The following is a 23,160-nucleotide window of genomic DNA, read 5'->3' as shown; positions in this document are numbered from 1 at the left end:
CAGCAATACCACTTTTGGGTATATACCCAAAGATATTCAATCATATCACAAGGACATGTGTTCAACTGTGTTCATAGCAGCATTATTTGTTATAGACAGAACCTGGAAACAACCTAAATGCTCCTCAACCAAAGAATGGATAAGGAAAATGTGGTACATTTATATAGTGGAGTACTACACAGCAGAAAAAAATAATGACATATTGAAATTTGCAGGCAAATGGATGGATCTAGAAAACATTATATTGAGTGAAGTAACCCAGACCCAGAAAGACAAACATAGTATGTACTCACTCATAAGTGACTTCTAGACATAAAACAAAGAAAACCAGCCTACAGTCCACAACCCCATAGAATCTAGACAACAATGTGGACCGTTAGAGAGACATACATGCATTTAATCTACATGAGAAGTAGAAAAAGACAAGATCTCCTAAGTAAATTGGGAGCATGGGGTTCAAGGGAGAAGGTTGAAGGGGAGGGAAGTGAAAGGGAGGAAACTGGAAAAAAAATGTAGCTCAATAAAAACAATTTTTAAGCCAGGTGGTGGTGGCACACACCTTTAATCCCAGCACTCTGGAGTTAGAGACAGGTGGAGCTCTGTGAGTTCGAGGCCAGCCAGAGTGAGTTCCAGGACAGCTAGGGCTAAACAGAAAAACCCTATCTCGAAATCTCCCCTCCAGCCCCTGCCAAAAAAAAAAAAAAAAAGCGCTTGCTCTGTAAACCCGAAAACCCGAGTCCAATCCCTCAAACCCACAGAAAGGCGGAAGCAGAAAACAAACTCAACAAAGTTGACCTTTGACCTCCATGTACGTGTCATGGTACACTTTACTTCCCCCACACTAATAAATAAAGTTTAAAAAGTCAATTTAAGGAGGAAAGGGTTTATCTTTAACTCAGAAGTCCAGGTTACACCTCACCAAGCAGGGATGTCCCAAAATCAGGAGCGTGAAGCAGCTGGTGGCATTTCATGATCCTCCAAAGAGAGAAATCAATGCATGCATGTTATTGCTTAGCTCTGATTGTCCACTCTTTTTTTTTTTAAATATTTATTTATTTATTATGTATACAGTATTCTATCTGTGTGCATGCCTGCAGGCCAGAAGAGGGCACCAGACCTCACCACAGATGGTTGTGAGCCACCATGTGGTTGCTGGGAACCGAACTCAGGACCTTTGGAAGAGCAGGCAATGCTCTTAACCACTGAGCCATCTCTCCAGCCCCCTGATTGTCCACTCTTACACAGTCCAGGATCCCCTACTTGGGGATGGTACCACCTATCTTAGACAGGTTTTCCCATTTCAGTCGAACCAATCAAGATAATAAGAACCCCCAACAAGAATGCCTGGAGACCCATCGCCTAGATTCTAGAGTCTCTCAAGTTGGCCGGTAACACTAACATTATACTAAGGCTTATGTATAAGTCTTGCTCTTAAGTCAAAAAAGAAAAAAAAAGCCCAGTTTTTCTGCTAAAGGTAGAGCTCTCTGTGTAGAGAACAGTCTACAGAAGCCCCATGGACTCAGGCCTTATGATTCATACCTTTTATGTCGGTGATCTGAAATAAAGATCAGAATGAGAATGAGACATACGCCTTTTGCAGCCCAAGACAATCATCTGCCAAAGAACCCTGGGCTTTACCCGAACTGCTTCATGTGATCCAGTGTCCCCACCTGTAAAATGTAGGCCATCATTTTCGAGCTTTTATGAGGAGGAAATGAGTTAGCACTCTCTCCTCTTGAAGTAGAGTTGGTGCTCATTATGTGCAGACCTTCACTAATGACTCCATTTTCTTCTGGAGAAGAGGGCAGTAGTGTTGGGAGCCCCTGAGCAGCCAAGGCCTAAGACGATAGAGAAATGGCAGCACTGACAAACTCACTTGCTAAACTCTCCGTTTGTGCCAGGGGCTCCTCTAAGGTCTTTGCCTGAATTAGCTGGTGTAAGTTTCTGAACTCTATGGGGTAAGGATTACTAGAACATCCATTTTGAGATGCAGAAAGACTCCAGCTAGAGAGTTCAAGAGGTCCTTTGGCTCAATACAGGGTAAGAACTAAAATCTCAGGGCTGCGGTGGCACACTAATCCCAGCTCTTGGGAGGCAGAGGCAGGCGGATGTCTTTGATGAGTTTGCGGGCAGCCTGGTCTACAGAGTGAATTCCAGAGCAGCCAGGGCTACACAAAGAAACCCTGTCTCCACATACACCCCCCTCCACATACACACAGAGGCAGGGGAAGCTAAAATCTGAAGAGGAAGTTGTCTCAACACTTCAACACTTCTTTTTTTTTTTTTTGGTTTTTTCAAGACAGGGTTTCTCTGTAGCTTTGGAGCCTGTCCTGGAGCTAGCTCTTGTAGACCAGGCTGGTCTCGAACTCACAGAGATCCACCTGCCTCTGCCTCCCAAGTGCTGGGATTAAAGGCGTGCGCCACCACCGCCCGGCGACACTTCAACACTTCTATCCATGAAGCTATTGGACCTCTTACAGGGCAACAATCTGGGTACCTGCTGCCTGCCAAGGAGTTGTGTCTTCATGCTTAGTTGTTATTGCTTTGGAACAGGGTCCTGTGTAGTCCAGGCTGGCTAAACTTGAACTTGAAGTTGAATTTTCTGTGTATCAATTGTGTGATCATCTTCTAATTTAAACATCCACTGCTGGAGGAAGGGGAGAAGTCCCTCTACCTTGCAAGATTCCCCCAAGCTCAGAAACATCAAAGCCTCCCAAAACTCCTCCCCAAGGTTACAGTAAGCTTAGGAGGAGACTCTCCTGTGGGGCTCACTGCAAGATGAGTAGGAATCTCCAGGGCGGCAGCTTTCATGAGTTCTCACCCACATGCTGATGTGGATTTTCCAGTAAAGCAGCTGTCTGAGTCACACATGTTCCTGTAAGCAACCACAACAAACTCATAGGTTCACCAAGCAAGGCTTCAACAAGACCGCGTATTGGGTTGTAATTCGTGTTCAGTCTAGAGTAAAAAAACATCTCCCCAGAAAGACTGACAGACACAACCTGTGGAACTCTGTATGATGCTCAGACTGGTCTTGAACTGACGATTCTGCGATTCTGCTTCTGCTTCCCCAGTGACGGGATTATGGGCCTACGCACCACCCATGGGTCCACCGACTGACCTCTCAGAGCTTCCTAATAGCTCTTCCTGTCCAAAGGTTCATCCCTTCCTAAATGGATGGTGTTTCAGGGCTATTTACGAGCTTAATCATCAACTCATGAAATGAAGTGTAACTTAACTAACAAAAGTTAGTTTACTCCAAGCAAATTCTCAATTTTAACACTTGTAAATAAAACAAGAACAAGACTTGCTGCTGGCTTCCAAAGCAGATTTCTACATTTTTAGGCCGTCCCTGAATGATTTCTTTTTTTTTTTTTTTTTTTTTTTTTGACGGGTGGGTTCGAGACAGGGTTTCTCTGTGTAACAGCTCTGGCTGTCTTGCCTTGAACTGCATCAAAGGCGTGTACTACCACCACCCAGCCAGCACTTACTACTCTTAAAGGGAACCAGAGATCAGTTCCTAGTACCCATGCAGGGTGTCTCAGAAGTCTCTGTAACTCCAGCTCTAGGATATCCAATAGCTTCTTCTTTAGACATTCTTGGGCACAGGCTTGCATGTGGGTGCACATCATACATATTCATACACATGAACAAATCTAACAAAATAGCTGGGCATGGTGGTATACACCCTTGATTCCAGGACTTCCAAGGTAGAGGCAGGAGGATCTCTGTGAGTTCCGAGCCAGCCTAGTTTACATTGCAAGGTCCAGCCTAGCCAGGGTGACATAGTGAGACAGTGTCTAAAAATGAATGAGTTAATCAATCAATAAATCAATAAAACTAAACACCTTATCTGTGCAAAGATGTGGTGAAGAGCCCAGAAAGCTTTGGCTAGGGCTGGAAAGGAATTGATTGAGCCAATAAGCTGGAGGGGTGGGGGCAAGCAGTAGTCCAGAGGCCCAGGATATGGGCTATCCCAGGCTTTGGGGTAGCAGGCACTTAGATCAGCTCCATCTGCCAGAACAAACTGTATAAAAGAAAACACACGATGTGAGTCTGTCTTTAACAGTTGAACCTCTTCCTTTTATGCCACTTGGCAGCCAGGGAGTCCCAGCACTGTCTGTGTGGATTTACTAACGGGACAAACAAACTTCTGACATAATGAAGTGGACCGAGGTATGCTCACTCTAGCTTCCCTTGAACATTGAGAATACAGTCCTGACTTTGCCTGGGCACGCCAGTGAGCACCGGCTACCAGTGTGCAGTAGTCTGTTAAACCTGACAGGCTTCAGCTTTGGATGCCAATAGACACTTTCACTTAACACTGCCCAGGAAGTAGTGTGGGGCGAGGAAAAGGAGGCTGAGCAATGAATCTATTTTAGAGTGAGAGAAGCCGTAATCTCTAGAGAGCGCTGCTTTTCCTGCTCCTGACCCTGCTCATCCCGATTCTTGCACATTTATGAAGGCAGGACACGAAGGCTAGTGTCTGCCGATTGGTCCCTAGGCATTTTCCGCAGTGAATCTGAGGAAACTCTAGATTTTAGAAGCTTAACATCAGACAAAGGTTTGGAGATTTTGTTCTTTTTTTTTCTTTTTTTGTTTTGTTTTGTTTTGTTTTTCGAGACAGGGTTTCTCTGTGGCTTTGGAGCCTGTCCTGGAACTAGCTCTGTAGACCAGGCTGGTCTCGAACTCACAGAGATCCGCCTGCCTCTGTCTCCCGAGTGCTGGGATTAAAGGCGTACGCCACCATCGCCTGGCCGAGATTTTGTTCTTTAGGAGACACACAAGTATTGCTCCCCAAGCGTTATCCCAAAGGTAATTAGGTACAGAACTCACAGGAAATGCATCCCTTACTAAGATGACTCTCTTAAACTTAGAAAAGAGCATTCCTTATACAGCGCCACAGGATTTCAAAAAAACCTGTCCCACTAAGCCCAATCTGATTGACTTGGTCAAATGGGATATAAATTAAATCCATCTGAAGAATCTGATCTCCAAATGGAATTTTTCATTTCCCTAAGACTGGAGTTTAAGAATAGCACATGAAGTAAGAAAATAAGAGCAAGTCCCCCCACCCACACATGGCTGGTGGAGTTGGCAGCTCACGTGGAAAACGAGCCAGCCCTTCCCCAGCTGAACAAATTCACTCAAAATGATTTCATAGTTTCCTTCCTCTCCCTTTGCAATTCAGGAACTATTTTCCAAGGAGTAAAGAAAAAAGGTGTGTTTCTGAGATTTTGACCTTCTAAGAGAGAAGCTATTTGGGCTCAAGAGAGAATGGATCAGCAGTATGGACTGCTCTCACGGAGAACCAGTTCATTGCCCGGCTTCCGTGCCAGCCAGGGGCTCATAATGGTCTGTATATCTCCAACTCCAGCTCCAGGGAATTCAAGGCCCTTTTCTGGCCTCCACAGGCTCCTGTATCCACGCAGCACACACTCAGACATGCATACATACACATCGATAATAAAATAAAGTCTTTATGGGGATAGAGAGATGGGTCAGTGACTAAGTGCATCTGTAGCTCTTGCAGAGAACCCAGGTTTGGTTCCCATGCATCTACATGGTGGTTCACATCTACATGGTGGTTCACCTCCTTTAACTCTGCCTTCAGGGGATCTGATGCCCTCTTCTGACCTCTGCAAGTGTCAGGCACATACGTAGTGCATAAATATACATGCAGGCAAAATACATACACATAAAGTAAAAACTAAAATAAGGCCAGGCAATGGTGGTGCACGCCTTTAATCCCAGCACTTGGGAGGCAGACACAGGTGGATCTCTGTGAATTCAAGGCCCGTCTGGTCTACAGAGCGAGTTCCAGAACAAGCTCCAAAGCTACGCAGAGAAACTTTATCTTGAAAAACAAAACAAAACAAAATCTAAGCTAAAATAAAAGGTATAGTCTCTATTTTCTAAGAGTGTGTAGTATAATGTATCAGTGGCTTTTTTTTTTTTTTTCCACACAAATGCTGCTGGCAGAAAGCTGGTTCAGCCTTATCTAATTGGGACTCAAGGGAAACAGCTATGCCTAATACAGTCTGAAGTTCAGTAATTGAACTAACATGATTTCTCAGATACCTGCCAGGGACATACTAAAGCAGGTGGATTAAATAATACAGGGCAATTTTGTTTTGGCCTTCATGCTGCATCTAGTTAGAATCTTTTGGGGGTGTTGAGACACACAAGATGGTGCAGTTTCCTCGGTCTTGCATTCTTGCTGAGGCCATTTCAGATTTAACTAGAATTTGATATCCCTGATGGGAAATGCCGGGGAAAATTGCCATCTCTATTCTCGGAGCCCAAGGTCAGGCTGTCCTAGGTAACTTTTCCCAACTTCTGTTAAACTGCTCATTTATGCAGACTCCCCTCCAGCTAACTGCTTGGTTTAGCTTCTGTTAAATTGCTGGCTTGCATGAAGCTCCTCCACACCCCAGGATGTGGTTTCTGCCTCAAAATCCCTGTGTTCTGGACACTTAGGTCTACACCTAGGTCCCTGAATTTTTGGGTGTAGTCCCAGCCAGCTGGAATAAAGACTTCCAATTGGATATAAACTGTATCTGAGGGGTCATCCATGATGGGCTACCTGTAACAGTGTTTAACCTTTTCTTAGACAATATTGCTGTGGGATAATAATAAGATTTGTCACTCATATTGATTTAATAAAATGCTGATTGGCCAGGAGCCAGGCAGGAAGTATAGGTGGAGCATCCAGACTAGGAGAATTCTGGGAAGTGGAAAGGCAGAGAGTCAGTCAGCAGGCAGACACAGAGGAAGCAAGATGAGAATGCCTCACTGAGAAAAGGTACCAAGCCATAGGACTAAACAGAGATAAGAATTATGGGTTAATTTAAGTTGTAAGAGCTAGTTAATATTAAGTGTGACCTAATAGGTCAAACAGTTTATAGTTAATATAAGCTCCCTTGTGTTTCTTTGGGACTGAATGGTTGCAGGACTGGGCAGTACAGAAACTTCCATCTACACAATATCTCTTCTATTCCAGTTAGAAAAATCACATATGGGGCTGGAGAGATGGCTCAGAGGTTAAGAGCATTGCCTGCTCTTCCAAAGGTCCTGAGTTCAATTCCCAGCAACCACATGGTGGCTCACAACCATCTATAATGGGGTCTGGTGCCCTCTTCTGGTCTGCTGGCATACACACAAACAGAATATTGTATACATAATAAATAAATAAATATTAAAAAAAAAGAAAAAGAAAAATCACATATATACATAGCTGCCTACAGTGGTTTAAAAATATGTTGAGGACATATACTTCATGTACTCCCAACTTTTGATGTTTTGAATTTTTATTTAAAAAAATGTTACAGTTCCCTATCTTTCCCCACTTGACAATTTAGTCACATTAATCTAAATTGAGAAAAGCCATACACGAAACCTCCTTTCTCTCATCCTTAACTTCCTGGCTTCTCTTTTCAAAGCAACTCACACTTTAAGTTTGTTTTGTTTTTGTTGAGGAAGTACAATTCTGTCTGAGACATTCTATGGGATTTAAGCAGGTGCTGATAAGTATTTTGAAAAACCCCAGTTATGGCTTTCTCTGCTGATGCAATAAGCTAAATCCAGGCAAATTAATAGGACCAGGTTTAATAAACATAGCAAAGCAACTTGGGAGAAGTAAGAGAAAAATAATCACACGGCAGGTCTAGGTCTAAGTACCCCGTAGGTGTGGCTCCAAGCATCTCAAGGGGAGGAGCGGTCTAGGTCTAAGTACCCTGTAGGTGGTGTTCCAAGCATCTCAAGGGGAGGAGCTGCTGCTTAGAAGGCTTTTTAAAGTCAGGGTCTGAAGAGAGAGGTGAGGCTGACGTAGAGCTACCACCTGAACAGGTACATACACTCTTTGTTAAATTAAGGTGTTTTGTACCGATACAATGGGTAGCTTGACTTAACACTGTTAATGTGGGATCAGGAGATAGCTCAGTGAGTTCTGTGCTTGCCTAGAAAATAGCTCTAACGCCGGGCGGTGGTGGTGTACGCCCTTAATCCCAGCACTTGGGAGGCAGAGGCAGGCGGATCTCTGTGAGTTCGAGACCAGACTGGTCTACAAGAGCTAGTTCCGGGCTCCCAAACCCTGTCTCAAAAAAGCAAAAAAAAAAAAAAAAAAAAAAAAGGAAAATAGCTCTGGGTTCATTTAGCACAGGGTAAAACTGGGTGTGGTGATTTACGTCTGTAATCCCAGTACTTCAGAGGGACAGACGGAAGAATCAGTTCAACGCCACCCTGAGCTACACAGTGAGTTCAAAGCTAGCTTGGGATGGAACCCCTGTTACCAAGAGAAAACAAACCAGTACCTTAGAACTATTGTGTGACTTTGGACACATTACTTCATTTTCCTCCTATGTAAAATGGGTTTAATAAAGGTTAATCTGATAGAGCTATGAGGACTGAAGAAGTTATGCTGTACAGCGCTTGCCCGTCAAGCAGGAGGGCCTATCCATGGTGTAAACACATAAATTCTCGCACTTCGGCTGGGTATGGTGGTACATGCCTGTGATCATCACCCTCTGGAGTTCTGGGTTAAGGAGTTCTAAATCATGAAGTGATGTGGGAGTGTCATATCAATCTGTTGATTTCATTGGTTAAGCAATAAAGAAACTGCTTGGCCCTGCTAGGTTAAAACATAGGTGGGAGGAGTAAACAGAACAGAATGCTGGGAGGAAGAAGCTGAGTCAGGGAGTCGCCATGATTCTCCCACTCCAGGCAGACGCAGGTTAAGATCATTCCTGGTAAGCCAGCTCGTGGGCTACACAGATTATAAGAAATGGGCTAGTCCAGGTGCGAGAGTTAGCCGAGAAAAGGCTAGATATAATGGGCCAAGCGGTGTTTAAAAGAATACAGTTTCGGTGTAATTATTTCGGGTAAAGCTAGCTGTGCGGGCGGCTGGGTGCCGGGGACACAGCCCGCTGTCCTTATTTCTTTCTTTCTTTTTTTTTTTAAATATTTATTTATTTATTTATTTATTTATTTATTTATTATGTATACAATATTCTGTCTGTGTGTATGTCTACAGGCCAGAAGAGGTCACCAGACCTCACTACAGATGGTTGTGAGCCACCATGTGGTTGCCTGGAATTGAACTCAGGACCTTTGGAAGGGCAGGCAGTGCTCTTAACCACTGAGCCATCTCTCCAGCCCCCCCGCTGCCCTTATTTCAACAATGAAGTTAGTTAAGAAAACTCAGGTCAGCCGGGTGTGGTAGTTGTATGCCTTTGAACCCAGCAACCAAGAGGCAGAGGAAGGAGGATCTTTGTGAGTTCCAGGCCAACCTAGTGTTCTACATAGTGAGTTCCAGGACAACCATGGCTATGTAGAAAGACTCTGTCTCAAACAAAAAATTAAGGTCAATTTTCATTAATTTCATTAATCCAGGATGATTAAAGTAAATAACACAATGCCTTGAAGAGCGGGTATTACTCAGCGGGCAGAGTGCTTGCTTCACTGTGTGAGGATCTGAATTTTTCAACCCTTAGCCCCTGATAACTGTGTGTGGGGGCACAGCCCTGTAATCCAGCTCCTAGGAGTTGGAGGCAGGGAATCAGAATGCCAAGGTTAGCTTCAGGTGTAGACAAGTGATATCACAGGTGAGTCATTCTGGGGGCTGAGGCATAAGATCTCAGATCAAGCCCATCTGGGGCAACTTAGCTAGACCCTGTCTCAGAAATCAAAGACCGAACTGTTTGGTAGGTAGCACAGGCTTCGCTTTTAATCCCAGCATTCGGGAGGCAGAGGCGGGTGGATCTCTCTGAGTTTGAGGCCTGCTTGGTCTACCAAGTAAGTTCCAGGACAGCCAGGCTGTTACACAATGAACCCCTGTCTCGAAAAAAATAAAATAAAAACTGAGAAAAAGGATGGAGCTATAGTTCAATGGTTGTGGTCTAGGGCCTGTATAACATGTGCAAGGTTCTAGGTTTAATCCTTAGTACTTAAAAAAGAATAGAAAATATCCAGGATGCCATCGATGCTTTGCATATTTGATTTTTATCTATATAATTTTTTCAAGACAAGGTATTTCTGTGTGACCCCGGCTGTCCTGGAACTCATCTTAAAGATCAGGCTGGCCTCACACTCAGAGATCCATCTGTCTCTGCCTCCTGAGTGCTGGGATCAAAGGTGTGTGCCACTCTCCTGGTCTAATTTTAAAATTTTAAAGTTATGTGTATGTACCTGTTAGCTACCATGTGCATACAATGTATGAAGAAGCCAGAAGAGTGTCAGATCCCCTGGACCTGGAGTTACAAGCTGCTCTGAGCTGCCATGTGGGTGCTGGGAACTTCACTTGGCTCCTCTGCAAAAGCAGCAAGTGCTCTTCACTGCTGAGTCATCTCTCTGGCCCCTGTTTGATTTTTCTAAATTACATTTTGTGCGTGTGTGTGTGTGCAGCATGCCTACAGGAGGCCAGAGGACAATCTTGTGGGAGTCATTCCTCTCCTAGCATGTGGATCCCAAGGATCAAATGCAGGTAGTCAGGCTTGGCAGCAAGCTTTCAAGCTCCTTTATCTCTGAGCCATCTTGCTGGCCCTGTTGTGCCTTCTGGTAAGATGAACCCATGGTTAAGTTCCATCACAGCCCTGTCCATGTTCACTGGCAGACACTTTAACGTCCTTCTATGAAACCTCCAGAGTTAAGAACACTCTGGCTTCAGAAACTGTGAGCTGTTAGGGCAGGTTGATTCAATTAGGACACAAAAGGTCTATGGAACTATTGTAACAAAATTCCTGGAGATACTGCAAAGGCCACATGATCTTCTTGAGGTACAGCGGAGAGACAAACAGAGTGGTTTTCTTTTCTGTGTCATTAGGCGTAATTGCTTCATCCTCATGATTGCGTTGAAAGAGAGGGAGTCAATCAGGCTTTCGTTAAAGCAGACACTACTGCATTATGGATGAGGCTGGCTGGGAAAGAGACCTGAGGCCTCACAGGTAGTCGGGGATCAGAAGCCCTGACAAGTTCAGGGGGACCCATTGTTCAGACTGGACCTCTGAGGGGAAAACCAGCAGTTTTGGTTAAAGAAAGTCTGTTAGACTCATCAGTAGCGTTGGGGTATGACCTTGAAGATAAAGGCAGTGTCTACTGCTCCATCAGTGGAAAGACAGACAGACAGACAGACAGACAGAGAACAGGCAAAAGGAGCAAGATGCAAGAGCGGGACCTGGCGGGCACTTTTAAGGGGTGCATATGTCACATGACTGATGGAGAAAGGCACCTGGTGACAGGTCATGATGTAACTTACAACTTTGGTGGAAGCTAACACCTTTTGCTATGACTTTCTGGGTTCTAGGACTACAGGAGTGAGCCATCATTCAAAGCTAAATGCTTAAAGGAGGAGCTGGGTAGGTGGCTCAGAGATTTTATTTTATTTTATTTTATTTTATTTTATTTTATTTTCCGAGACAGGGTTTCTCTGTGGCTTTGGAGCCTGTCCTGGAACTAGCTCTGTAGACCAGGCGGCTCAGAGATTTTAAAAGCACTTGTTGCTCTTTCAGGGGGCTGGAGTTTGGATCCTAGCACCCCTGTTAAGCATGTCATGACCTCCTATATATACATATATGTATGTGTATGGAATATGTATATAAATATATGTACATATATATGTGATATATATGTGTATACACACATGGAATATGTATACATACATGTGTGTATGTATGTGTGTATATATGTGTGTGTGTTCTGCACGCATGTGGGATATATACACATAAATAAATGTTTTGAATGAAATACTAGGACTTTGAGGGCAGGGCAGAAGCTGTCGTCTCCATGGTTCTGAGCCCATCTCCAGGTTAATAAATAAGTCTGAGTCCTTGTTAGATGGGTTCAGGAACTGAGAGGGGTTTGGAGTTTCAGAGTCAAGGTGTAACCCCGAAGCTCTGCTGGCTAATTCCTGGTAGTCTCCTCTCCCTGGTGTATGTGCGCGTGCATGTATGTGTGTTTATGGGGATGTGCGTGTGTGTGCGCTCACGCTAGACAGGCTCAGGCTCCTGGAGTCTAGGCTAGCTCGTGGCCTTCCTATTTCTACTTCTGATTTTGGGGATTATGGGCACGTGCTACCATGCACCACCCCAGAGCAATTTCTCCTGCTGAAAGGTTTTCTGTCCGGCCTGTCAGCATGGCCAGGCTTCACTCACGGGTAATTTGTCGTCTTTGTGGGCAAGATTCAGCAGGCAGCAAAAAGAGCCAGCACGGGTGGAGCATCTCAGGCTGGGCAAGCCCCTCTGAGGGGGACAGAGTTTGTTAGAGAAAGTGGCATTGGCCAGCCTCTCTGCAGAAGAAGCAGCCAGACCATTACCCTCTGTCTACCTGAAATACGTTAAGGAACAACTTACAGCCGCCAAGGTTTGGTAGCAGCTAGCATTCTTTCCTCAGGCATCTAATCTCCCTTTTATTAAGCAGCCCGCCTTGGCAGCACAGTTGCAATGGAAAGGAAGGATTAACATTAAAAAAGAAACACAAGGGCCTGTTAAATGACCCTGTGGGGGTAAAAGCACTCTGTCACCAAGATGGGTGACTGGAATTCCATCCCTGGGAACCTACGGATTGCCCTTTGATCTCTCCATTCATGCATCCCCCCCCCCAACCCCCAAATGCCATCAAGATAACTTGGTCTGCTAAGGCACCTGCCACCATTCCTAGAAATGTGGGATGGAAGGAGAAAACCAACCAACCCATGACTGCACCCTGTTATCTCCCAAGCACAAAACCATATAAAAAAAGAAAATTTTTACAAAAGGCAGGGAGTGGTGATGCTTCCGAGCACTTGGAAGGCAGAGGAAGAAGGCTTTCTGTGAGATGAGGCTAGCCTGGAGCTTTTGTTTTGTTTTGTTATCCCCACCCCCACCCCCCCACAGACACAAGATTTCTTTGTGTTAACAGCCCTTGCTGTCCTAGAACTCACTTTTTAGACCAGGATGGCTTCAGACTCACAGAGATCCTCCTGCCTCTGCCTCCCAAGTGCTGGGGTTAAAGGTGTACACTACAACTGCCCGGTGCCAGCCTGGTTTATATGTTGAGTCTCAGGTCAGGGCTACATAGTAAGATTCTGTCTAAAAAAAAAACAAAACAAAACCTGCAGATACTTTTGATAGTTTCCTGCTGAAAAAAACTACACTTCCCAGGTTCCTTTGTGGACTATGGAAGACATTTCTGCCCCCTACATGGAGCTGCATTCTATTTTCTGTAGGCATTTTGGCCATTCACACACATGGAAAAAGTGCCCCCTTGCTGTGATTTGACCTGTTTGGCTACTGTTGTAGTAAAAGTGAAATGCTACAGGTCCCCCAGAGGGGCAGCAGGCAGTGGGACCTGAGAGCAACCAGTACCAGGAAGGGATGGCACAGTTCCCTGAGTGGCTACAGCAGACCATGAATTCCAGGCAGGGAGCCACAGGGCAGGCCAGAGACAGATGGATAGGCACACCATACAGAGTGAGGTTGGATATTTATTTCATGGGTTATGGAAGGGAAGGGGAGAAGGGAGAAGAGCAGAGAGAGAGAAACAGAGAGAAAGAGAGAGAGAGAGACAGAGACAGAGAGGAACAGAGAGACAGAGAGGAGGAAGGGGAAAAGTGGGGAGAAGGGAGAGACAGAAGCTGCCTCTTTGAGAGAGAGGAAAAGGGAAGGACTCACTCTCAAGCTGGAAGCTGGCGGGGTGGGGGTGGGGGGTGGGGGCGTGGCTTAGCTCTTAAAGGGACAATACAGACCATTACAGCTACGAGGAAGTTGGGTTGAGAATTCTAATTCTGGGATTCTCCACTGGCCTACGACTCAATCAGCAGAAAGACCAGAGAAGCTTCCACTGGCCTGGTAGTTTCTTGACCCTGTTGATGGAGGAAGGTCATTGGTTAAATAAAAAGAAACTGCTTGGCCCTCATTGGTTAGAAGATAGGTGGGAGGAGTAAACAGAACAAAACGTTGGGAGGAAGAGGAAGTGAGCTTAGACTCCACAGCTCTCCTCTCGGGAGCAGACGCCTCAGAGAGATGCCATGCTCCGCTCTCCCGGGCAGACGCACGCGATGAAGCAAGCCGCCAGGTTAGACATGCTGAACCTTTCCCGGTAAGACCGGTGCTCACAGATTATTAGAGATGGGTTGATCGGGATGTGAGAATTAGCCTGTAAGGGCTAGAGCTAAAGGGCCAAGCAGTGCTTAAAAGAATACAGTTTCCGTGTAATTATTTTGGGTAAAGCTAGCCGTGGGGGCGGCCGGGTGCCGGGGACGCAGCCCCGCCACCCCTATTTACTACACCCTGTTATTGTCAAGGCTAGGGACATCCTCTTACTTTCCAGGCATGATTGGTCATTGCAATATTTAAGAGGATTGTTTTTGTTTTTGAGATAGGGTTTCTCTGTAGCTTTGTAACCTGTCCTCCTGCCCTCCGGCGCGCTCTCTCTCTCTCTCTCTCTCTCTCTTTGTTTCTCTCTCTCTCTTCTGAGACAGGGTTTCATTGTGTAACAGCCCTAGCTGTCCTGGAACTAGCTCTTGTAGATCAGGCTGGCCTCGAACTCACAAAGATTGGCCTGCCTCTGCTGCCCAAGTACTGGGATTAAAGGACGCACCACCACTGCCCTGCTTAAGAGGGCTTTCTAAGTGGTTGGATAGTTACCCCTGTTTTTACCCTCATCCCCAGCCATTGCCACAGATTCCAAATTCTCCCTTCCTCAGCCTGGCTGCAGGCTAATCTAAAAAGCTCCATTTCGGAGACCTCATTTTGAATTCCCTTGTTCAGATCTCAGAACAAATCTGGCTTCAATATACACATTAGACAAATGGTCACTGCTGGCCCAAATTCAGAACTTTCTGTTTCTAATATCTAAATGGAGTTAGGTAACTCCACAAGATGGAATGGTAGCATGGTCTGAGCCTCTCTCCCACATAACTCACATATCATTTCTCATGGCTCTGGCTTGCAACCCGACCTAGACCTGGAAGACCTCCAGACTTGTCTCTATTCCTGAGAGCATCGAACTTTTTTGCCCTTTGTCTCTTTTACCTTATGCTTTTGGCCCTCTGTGTTCCTGCCTTTGCAAGCCTGAAAAAAAAATCACGCCTGTATCTTTAACAGCTAAGAGGTAAAAGCATTTCAGATTTGTGTGCAGACATGCACACAAACCGATTATGGATGTGGAGATCTTTGGGTTCAGTCTTACAGAGATTCAAATATCTTTTGTGTGAATAATATTAAAAAATTGTTTCATGGCATTGTTCTCTATTAAAAAGGCTGGCTCTGGAGCTGGAAACTAGCCTGCCTGCTCCAGACCCAAGTATGTTTGTTTGAGGTGGGCTGTGAGCGGTCTCTGCAACCACTATGGCCAGCAGAGGAAAGCAGGAAGGCAGGGAGGTTCAACACAAGTAAGGAGCCAGTGTTGGTTCAAACTTCAGGAGTCAGGGCTGGAGAGGTGGCTCAGTGGTTAAGAGCATTGCCCGCTCTTCCAAAGGTCCTGAGTTCAATTCCCAGCAACCACAAGGTAGCTCACAACCATCTGTAGTGAGTGAGGTCTGGTGCCCTCTTCTGGCCTGCAGGCATACACACAGACAGAACATTGTATACATAATAAATAAATAAATAAATATGGGGCTGGAGAGATGGCTCAGTGGTTAAGAGCATTGCCTGCCCTTCCAAAGGTCCTGAGTTCAATTCCCAGCAACCACATGGTGGCTCACAACCATCTGTAAAGAGGTCTGGTGCCCTCTTCCGGCCTGCAGACATTCACACAGACAGAATATTGTATACATAATAAATAAATAAATATTAAAAAAAAAAAAACTTCAGGAGTCTGACCCTGAGTAGTTTGTTGTAGGCCTATTTAAGCAAAGCACAATTTAGGGAAAACTTTCCTGGTAATAATTAACTGAATCCTATGTGCACAATAAATCACAAAGTAAGTTAAATATAGATCAGACGTGATTTCACTAAGACTCTACAAAGAGTACATGTGACCCCTCCATAGAGATGGGTTTAAACTGGCAAGCTCATGATAAGGGTCTTGGGGAGGATCTGGTGTGGTTAAGACCACACAGAAAGCACAAAGGTCACCAGGCTATTAAACAGTATCTTACTAGCCTTCTGGGTGGATAACAGGTTATGTACCCCTTCCTTTGAAGGAACAATTGTGTGTTTTAACATTCCAGGTTCCCATAGTGCTTATCTGTGAGCACAAAGATCTCCATGCCTCCCACAGTGGGTCACCAGACTCTGACAGGAAAAAGAAGAGAAAAACTGACCGGCCTACAAAAAGATACTATGTGCTTAGAAACAGCTACAAGGAAACCATTCCCAGGAGGGATTGTGGCTGCTTATCTTACATTCCTTTTCTTGGTTTGGTTTAACTCCCTAAACAACGCCCCTCTCTAAAACTTTTGCGAAAGGATACGTTTTATCTCAGGATTTGTAAGACTATTCTATGCACTTTCTGTAGTTTAGGGTTTGTAAATTCATTGGATGTGGTTTTAAAAAATCTGTAAAATTATGTTAGAAGGGCTGACTGTAAGGAAATCTACACAGGTAATCTTATTTTGCTACAGAATGCCTGCATGTAACTTGGATCTTGCTTGTGAAAGTAGTTTTTGTTTGTTTGTTTGTAAAAAGAGGTGCGCACCTGATGGGTTCACCTCGGAACAGGACTAAAAAGGGCCTGGGTTGCCGCCATCTCGGATGATGACCTAGCAACTATAACAAAAATCTGTATTGCCATGTTTGCAGATACTAATAGGGTCATTTAAGGTAACAGTCCCAAGTTTTAGGCTTTTCCCTATCACATTGTTTCTAACCAAAAATTGTTTTATTTGAGATGCTGTTTTTGTTCATTAAATAGTAGCTGATACGGTAAATACTTAAAAAAAACATACCAAGCCCATCATACATGAAAGCAAGAAATACCACTTAGATGCTTTCTGTTATGGTAAAATGCTGCAGGTCCCCAAGTGGCAGCAGTGGTCAGTGGGTCCCAGGTAACCCTCTCATAGCTCTGTTTTTTCCTGATACATCTGTGGCGGTTTGAATGCATTATTGGAGGTGTGAGCTTGTTGTTGGAAGAAGTGTATAACAGGGGTGGGGTGGGGTTTTGAGATTTCACATCAACCCAGACCCAAGTATCATTCTCTATTCCTGCTGCCTGCCGATCTGGATGTAGTATTCTCTGCTCCTTTTCCAGCACCATGTCTGCCTGCGTGCTTCCTGCCACAATGATAATGAACTAAACCTCTGAACTATACACCAGACCCAATTAAATGTTTTCCTTTATAAGAGATGCCGTGGGTGGTCATGGTGTCTCTTGAGAGCAATAGAGCCCTAACGAAGACATCTGCAAAAAGACCTTTCACCCCAGGTCAGACACAATTCTTTACGATAGTCTTCTGTTTCCCCTTCTTTTGATGCTCTGTAGCGGCCTACCACTTCTGCGAGCTCATTTCAATTTATTCCTGGCAATGGGACCAGTCACTGCCACCGTGAGTCAACTCTATGCCTACCTCCTCTCGGGGGCCACTGTGTTTCTCCCACCTCTTTTCCTCCCTATTCCTCATCCTTCCCAGAAAATCGCCCAGTGCTACTCTGTCACTGAGTCATCTGCTCAGAGAGACAATTATTTTCTAAGTCTCCTCAGCAATAGAGGACAACAATCGCCTGACCCATCACAGCTAATCCAGAATTTCCCTCTGCTACATTACTGGAGGATCCCCCTCTTTAGGGACCTACAGCTACCCCTTCCAACAAAGACCCTCCTCAGGAGAAAGCAGCTGGAACACCCTTGCCCTGCACTTTTTATAGTTTCTGAGGTAGGAATGAGTTTCCCACAGAAAAACCTCACCTCCCAGTTTCCCTTGTGGACTGTGTAAGTCATTTCTGCCCCTCTAAGAGCTGCACCTTATCCTTCTCTGTAGGCCTTGTGGTCCTCTGCATGAGTGACGAAAGTCCCCCACCCCTCACTGTGAAAAAGCATGGCCCCACCTGTGGTCAGACCAAGCCTCTTTCTGCCATCTGTGTCTCTGCAGCTGCTTGAACAACCTAACACCTGCAGCAGGTGTTCCTTGAGGGTATGTCAAAAACCTGTCAGATGGAACATCTTAGGGAAGAGCAGAGCCAGGAACTGTACCCAGAGACCAGGGATTCCCGAGGGGCACAAGGGAACATTGGTTTTATCCTATGCTTAAGAGAGTGGCTCCAGGCTCAAATCCCATGGCATGGTTTATTTCTGCCAGCCGTATTACTACTCTTGGCCCTTTCATGTTTCTGATCGACTTTTTAAAAACTTCAAAATCGCCGGGCGGTGGTGGCGCACGCCTTTAATCCCAGCACTCGGGAGGCAGAGGCAGGCGGATCTCTGTGAGTTCGAGACCAGCCTGGTCTACAAGAGCTAGTTCCAGGACAGGCTCCAAAACCACAGAGAAACCCTGTCTCGAAAAACCAAAAAAAAAAAAAAAAAAAAAAAAAAAAAAAAACTTCAAAATCAACAAATAAAAAAAGAATCGGTGCCAACTTTAATAATCCAAACCACATACTACAGATTTACATTTAACCGGCACATGAGGAATTCAAGGAATTTTGGGAAACCCCCACTCAAAGCACTTTAGCATAACACAGAAGCTTCTGCATTTAGTGACAGATTTAGGGCCAGCAGGCAGCTCAGCTGGCAGAGCGCTCACCTAGCATCCTGGAATCCCTGGGTTTGATCCCTGGGACCACATAAAATGGGTCATGGTGGTGCAGGCTCACAATCCCAGCACGTGGGCAGTGAAAACAGAGAATCAGAAGCGACGGATTCTGCTAGATAAGCTTCAGAAGTTCCTATAACTCAAGCTGATTTACAGAAATGTCACCAACTACTTCTCCTTAGGAAGACTTGTGGGAAGGAGCTAGAGGCATGGCTCAGGTTAAGAACACTTGTTGCTCTTCTAGTGGACCCAGGTTTGTTTCCCAACCCCCACACGTGGCAGTTCACAGTCCCTTGGAAGCAGTTTAGGTGAACAGAAGCCCTTCTGGCCTTGAGCCTGTTCACGCGCATGCGTGGTGTACACATGCATACTTAGAAATCGACAGGTAAGATAACCTAAGCAGGGCCCAGAGAGATGTCGGTATATACTGCTCTTCCGGGGGACCCTGGTGACCGGCACCCATGTCAGACAGGGCAAGGGCCAAAGTCGTGCTTTAAGTTTTAATTACTGCACCTCTGAGCTCCATAAAACAAAAATGCCTCCAAGCTGTAAGCCCCACGCCCCGAGCAGGCACTCCCTGAGAGGCTGGAGGTTGCTGGCCACCCACGTAAGATAACAAGCCACGTTTTTACCCTTCTAGACAAGTTTGTTTGACCCAATTGCACAGGTGTGCTTGATTTGATTGCAGGCAGGTAGGAGGTATGGGGGCAGGAAATGCATCAGGATGTTTGCTTGTCCCAGGATGGATGTAGGCAGGAAGTACTTAGCCTTAAGGGTTGGCTGTTTTCTGGGAATCCCAGAATGGACCTGGCCAGAACTTAAAGCTTGCTTCCACTTGCCTCGAAACTGTGGTGGTGGTCCTATTCTCGCCTGGTGGGATTCACAGTAGCCCACAACTCCCTGTAACTCCATCTGGAGGTTCTGATGTCTGTAGCTTTGGTGGGATCCTGAACTCGTGTGTACAAATACACACAAACACACTTAAAGATCATAAGCAAATCTTAAAAAAAAAAAGATTCCCTCCCCCCACAACCCCAAACCCTAAAGAATCTCAAAGAATCCTCAGAGAAAAATAAAACCACCTCTCATCATGGCAAAGCCACCTTCCATCATGATATGACTGAGGGGGCGTGGTCTGGGACTTGATTGACAGCGATACGGAGCTTGCAGCACTGGGCTAACCTGTGCTCACTGACCTGCAGACTCCAGAAGCACGTTTTTGTTTGTTTGTTTCCTTTTGCAGTGCATGCATTTTCATTCACCTGTATTTAGAATTAAGTCTAAATCCTCTTTAGTGTATCATGGGGTGGGGGTGTGTGTGGGGGGGTGGGGGCTCACTCGCTGGTGCCAACTGGTTGGAGCTGCTCTCTGTGCGGGAATCCAGAAGGCTTAGCATTTCCTTGAACTCTGGGAACAATATATAGCACAAACAAAAGGTCCGAGAGGGAGGAAATGTAATTCAGTCTGAAGAGCGTGAACGTCTGTGAAGAATGTATTCTAAAGAGACCATCTCCGAGGGCCCCTACTCGTGAGAAACACTGTCTGTTCCCAACGGCCGGGAGGCAGCCCTGTCGGCCCTCCCCCATGTTCACTAAGCACACTGGGACTGCAGCTTGGGGACACGGAAATGGGGTAGGAGACTTCACAAAACTAAGTTTGGCGATGAGCTGACAGAGTTACGGGAGGTCGGGGCAATGATATGGTGGGCTCCCCTGTGTCATGAAGTGGGTATGACTGTGGTCGGCATCATTTTGTTCTCTGGCCTCAGGTTCCTCTACTCTGTCTCGGGAGGGCTGGGCACATAAGACCTCCTAATGGCGCTGCCCAGGGAGACAGGATTAACACACCACTTTTTCTTTTAGAAGTCACTTGGGTCTCTGATCCGCTCCCCCTTCCCTCAAACATGCTGGAAAAGTGCTCTACCTCTGGGCTGCATTCCAGATCTCAGATTCTCCATTTTCGATGAAAAGAAAAATGATTGTAGCCAGATGTGGCGGTGTACACCTCTAATTCCAACACTTGGGAAGCAGAGGCAGGCTGTCTTTCAGAGCCAGAGCTACATAGTGAAACCCTAGAGAAAGGGGGTGAGTGGGAGGGAGGGAGGGAGGGAGGGAGGGAAAAAGATTCTAACACAAGTGATTTAAGAACATCAACATTTATTTAACATGATAAAAAAGAAATGAGATATGAACATTTGCATTAAACTATAGTAAGCAGCCTTTATTACATGTGCTCATTGTATAACATCTACACAATGAACATAATTACATCTGTACACAGACCAAGTACTGGATCTAAAAGCCTGCTTATTGCTGTACACATCTATTCCAATGACGTAAAAGTCCAGTACTTCAAAATACCTACACTTGTAATTGTTTTGCTTTTTAAAGAAAAGCTAAGCAGTAGCATTTGTGTTGAAGCTGACAGAGTGTGGCAGTAACCGCTGACGGTGCAATCTGACCGAGGAAGAATTATAGCAGAAAACAGGACATACTTCACTTAGCAGTAATAAAATGGCACATTTTAAATATATTTATATAAAATTTTTACAAATCAAGTGTCAAACAAAGTACTGCAGTAGCCAAAATGGGAAGAAAAAGAAGGAAAGAAAACAAGCTTCACACGAAAGTATAGCTTTGCAGAAAAGCCAAAGCAACGTAAATTCACCTAGACTTAAGCATCCGAATCTGGGAAGCGCAACTAAGCAAGCTCTGGATGGAGCGCGAGGGAGAAAGCACCTGGACTGGTATGCTCTGAACTTCTAGCAGCACTGGTGGAGGAGGGTGACCTCGAGACTACGGAGTGCACATGTATGGGCCATTAAAGCTATTTTGGAATAAACATTTTCCAAAGGTGATAAAACGATGCTCTGAGGTCAGAAGCATCAGAACTATGAATTTCATAGATTTAAGGTATACTGTACAACATCTTCTTCCATCGCTGAGGGTCCACAGCTTCAGCTCTGTGTGCTCTCAAGAGTCAGTGCAGCTGAAAACCAAGAGAGAGGAAATGACTTTTGACATTGGCAAAGCTAAGGAATTGCAGTGTCCCAAAGTAACTAAGGCAGAACAGCAGAAGTGACTAACAAACATGGCCTGGAAAACCCTAACACAGAGCACACACAAGGCACTTTCTTCATTTCCTTAAGTCCAACTGACAACACAGAGAAGCCCGATGCAATTAAACAGCAATTCAGAAAAAATGTCTCGAATGTGTTGCTGAGCAGGTCAATTGTCAGGAGCCGTTTCCTCCTAGGATTATTACAGGAACCATCACCCTGGGGAGTCTGCAGAGAACCCCACACCTCTAATTGTGTTAAGAATCGTTCTATTGACAGAGCCTACCCCACACCCAAATTGGCTGTTAATAGAGAGCTATCTGTTAGCGGAACCCGCCCCACATTCCAAACTATCTAGAGAACTAGGTGTGTCAACTCCTGAAAGACCCTCTGAACACCCCCCACCCCCGAACCCGCAGCTGGCCTGCTCCCATGAGAACATCCTGTTCGCTTGAGACCCTCAGGACCCTCTCAGGACCTGCAGCTAGCCGGCTCTCATGAGAACATCCCATTTGCTTAGGGAAACAGGATGCCTATAGTCAGCACATGTGCCCAACTTAGAATATCAGCAATTCACAAAAGAAACAATTCCCCCTATGAAAGATCCCAGCTTAGCTGCTGTATCGTCATTTCACAAGGCTTTTGACGAACAAATTTAAGTGCAGAGTGAGGTCAGGGTCCCTGGCTGTAAAGCAGGATATCTATATCTATAGAATAGGACAGGACATCAATTAACAGGAAATCTGTTGCCATACATCTGTGCTGGGAAAGGAAAAACCAAAAGAGGAACAGGTTATCTGTTCCCATACATCTGTGCTGGGAAAGGAAAAACCACCTATGTCCCTTGCCCCACTCCAACTGACCACTAACCACGCATTTGCTTCTGTAATCTGCTTCTGCTGCCCTCTTTCCTATAAAAAGACCTTCCCCCAGTCTGTAGGCGCGCAAGTCCTCCAAAAGACTTTGCCGCCCGCAGGTACCTGTGTTTACTTAATAAACCTCTTGCTAATTGCATCCAGTGGTCTGGACTCAGAGTGTCCTGGTTCTGGGGACTTCATTGGAGGAAAAGGTCCTCTCTGAGGGTCTTTCACTCTTAGTTGTGACTTCCTGGCCTACGTGACCTGACCGAAGGTAACCTCCTGGCCTACGTGACCAACGAGAACCACGTGACCAACGTGAACTATGCGGCAAGAGTCCAGGCCCCTGTGCCCACCCCCCCAACTCCTTTCCCTATATAAGCTGTACCCCATCTCTAATAAACGGAGGCTCTGACAAACCTAGCATGGCCTTCTTCCTCTCTCTCAGCCCATATCTTACAGATAATGCCTCTCCGGGACTCTGAAATAACTGACTGCAGGGTGGGTTACAACCCCTAGACTAAGTAACCCACCCAAAAGTGGTTTACAGTCAATAAGGTAGGCATAGCTTTGCCTGACTT

The 23,160-nt window shown here is 45.5% G+C and overlaps 1 protein-coding gene across 26 annotated transcripts in view; it reads right to left on the bottom strand.

Moving 5' to 3' along the window:
• Positions 1-20,803: 20,803 nt before the first annotated feature.
• The window catches only part of Plekha5 (pleckstrin homology domain containing A5), a 167,307-nt gene continuing 164,950 nt past the window's right edge, over positions 20,804-23,160 (bottom strand). For all 26 annotated transcript variants that reach the window (XM_041678866.1, XM_041678964.1, XM_041678875.1 and 23 more), the window contains one exon: positions 20,804-21,652. Coding sequence is in view for 1 of the 26 variants with exons in the window: in XM_041678919.1 (XP_041534853.1) it covers positions 21,621-21,652 (32 nt within the window). In the remaining 25 variants the exon portion in view is untranslated. The remainder of the gene's footprint in view (positions 21,653-23,160) is intronic.

Source organism: Microtus oregoni, unplaced genomic scaffold (genome assembly GCF_018167655.1).
Source record: "Microtus oregoni isolate MIOR12 unplaced genomic scaffold, Mior012 000002F_ref0000024, whole genome shotgun sequence".
NCBI lineage: Eukaryota > Metazoa > Chordata > Mammalia > Rodentia > Cricetidae > Microtus > Microtus oregoni.
This window is presented reverse-complemented; position numbering and strand designations above follow the sequence as displayed.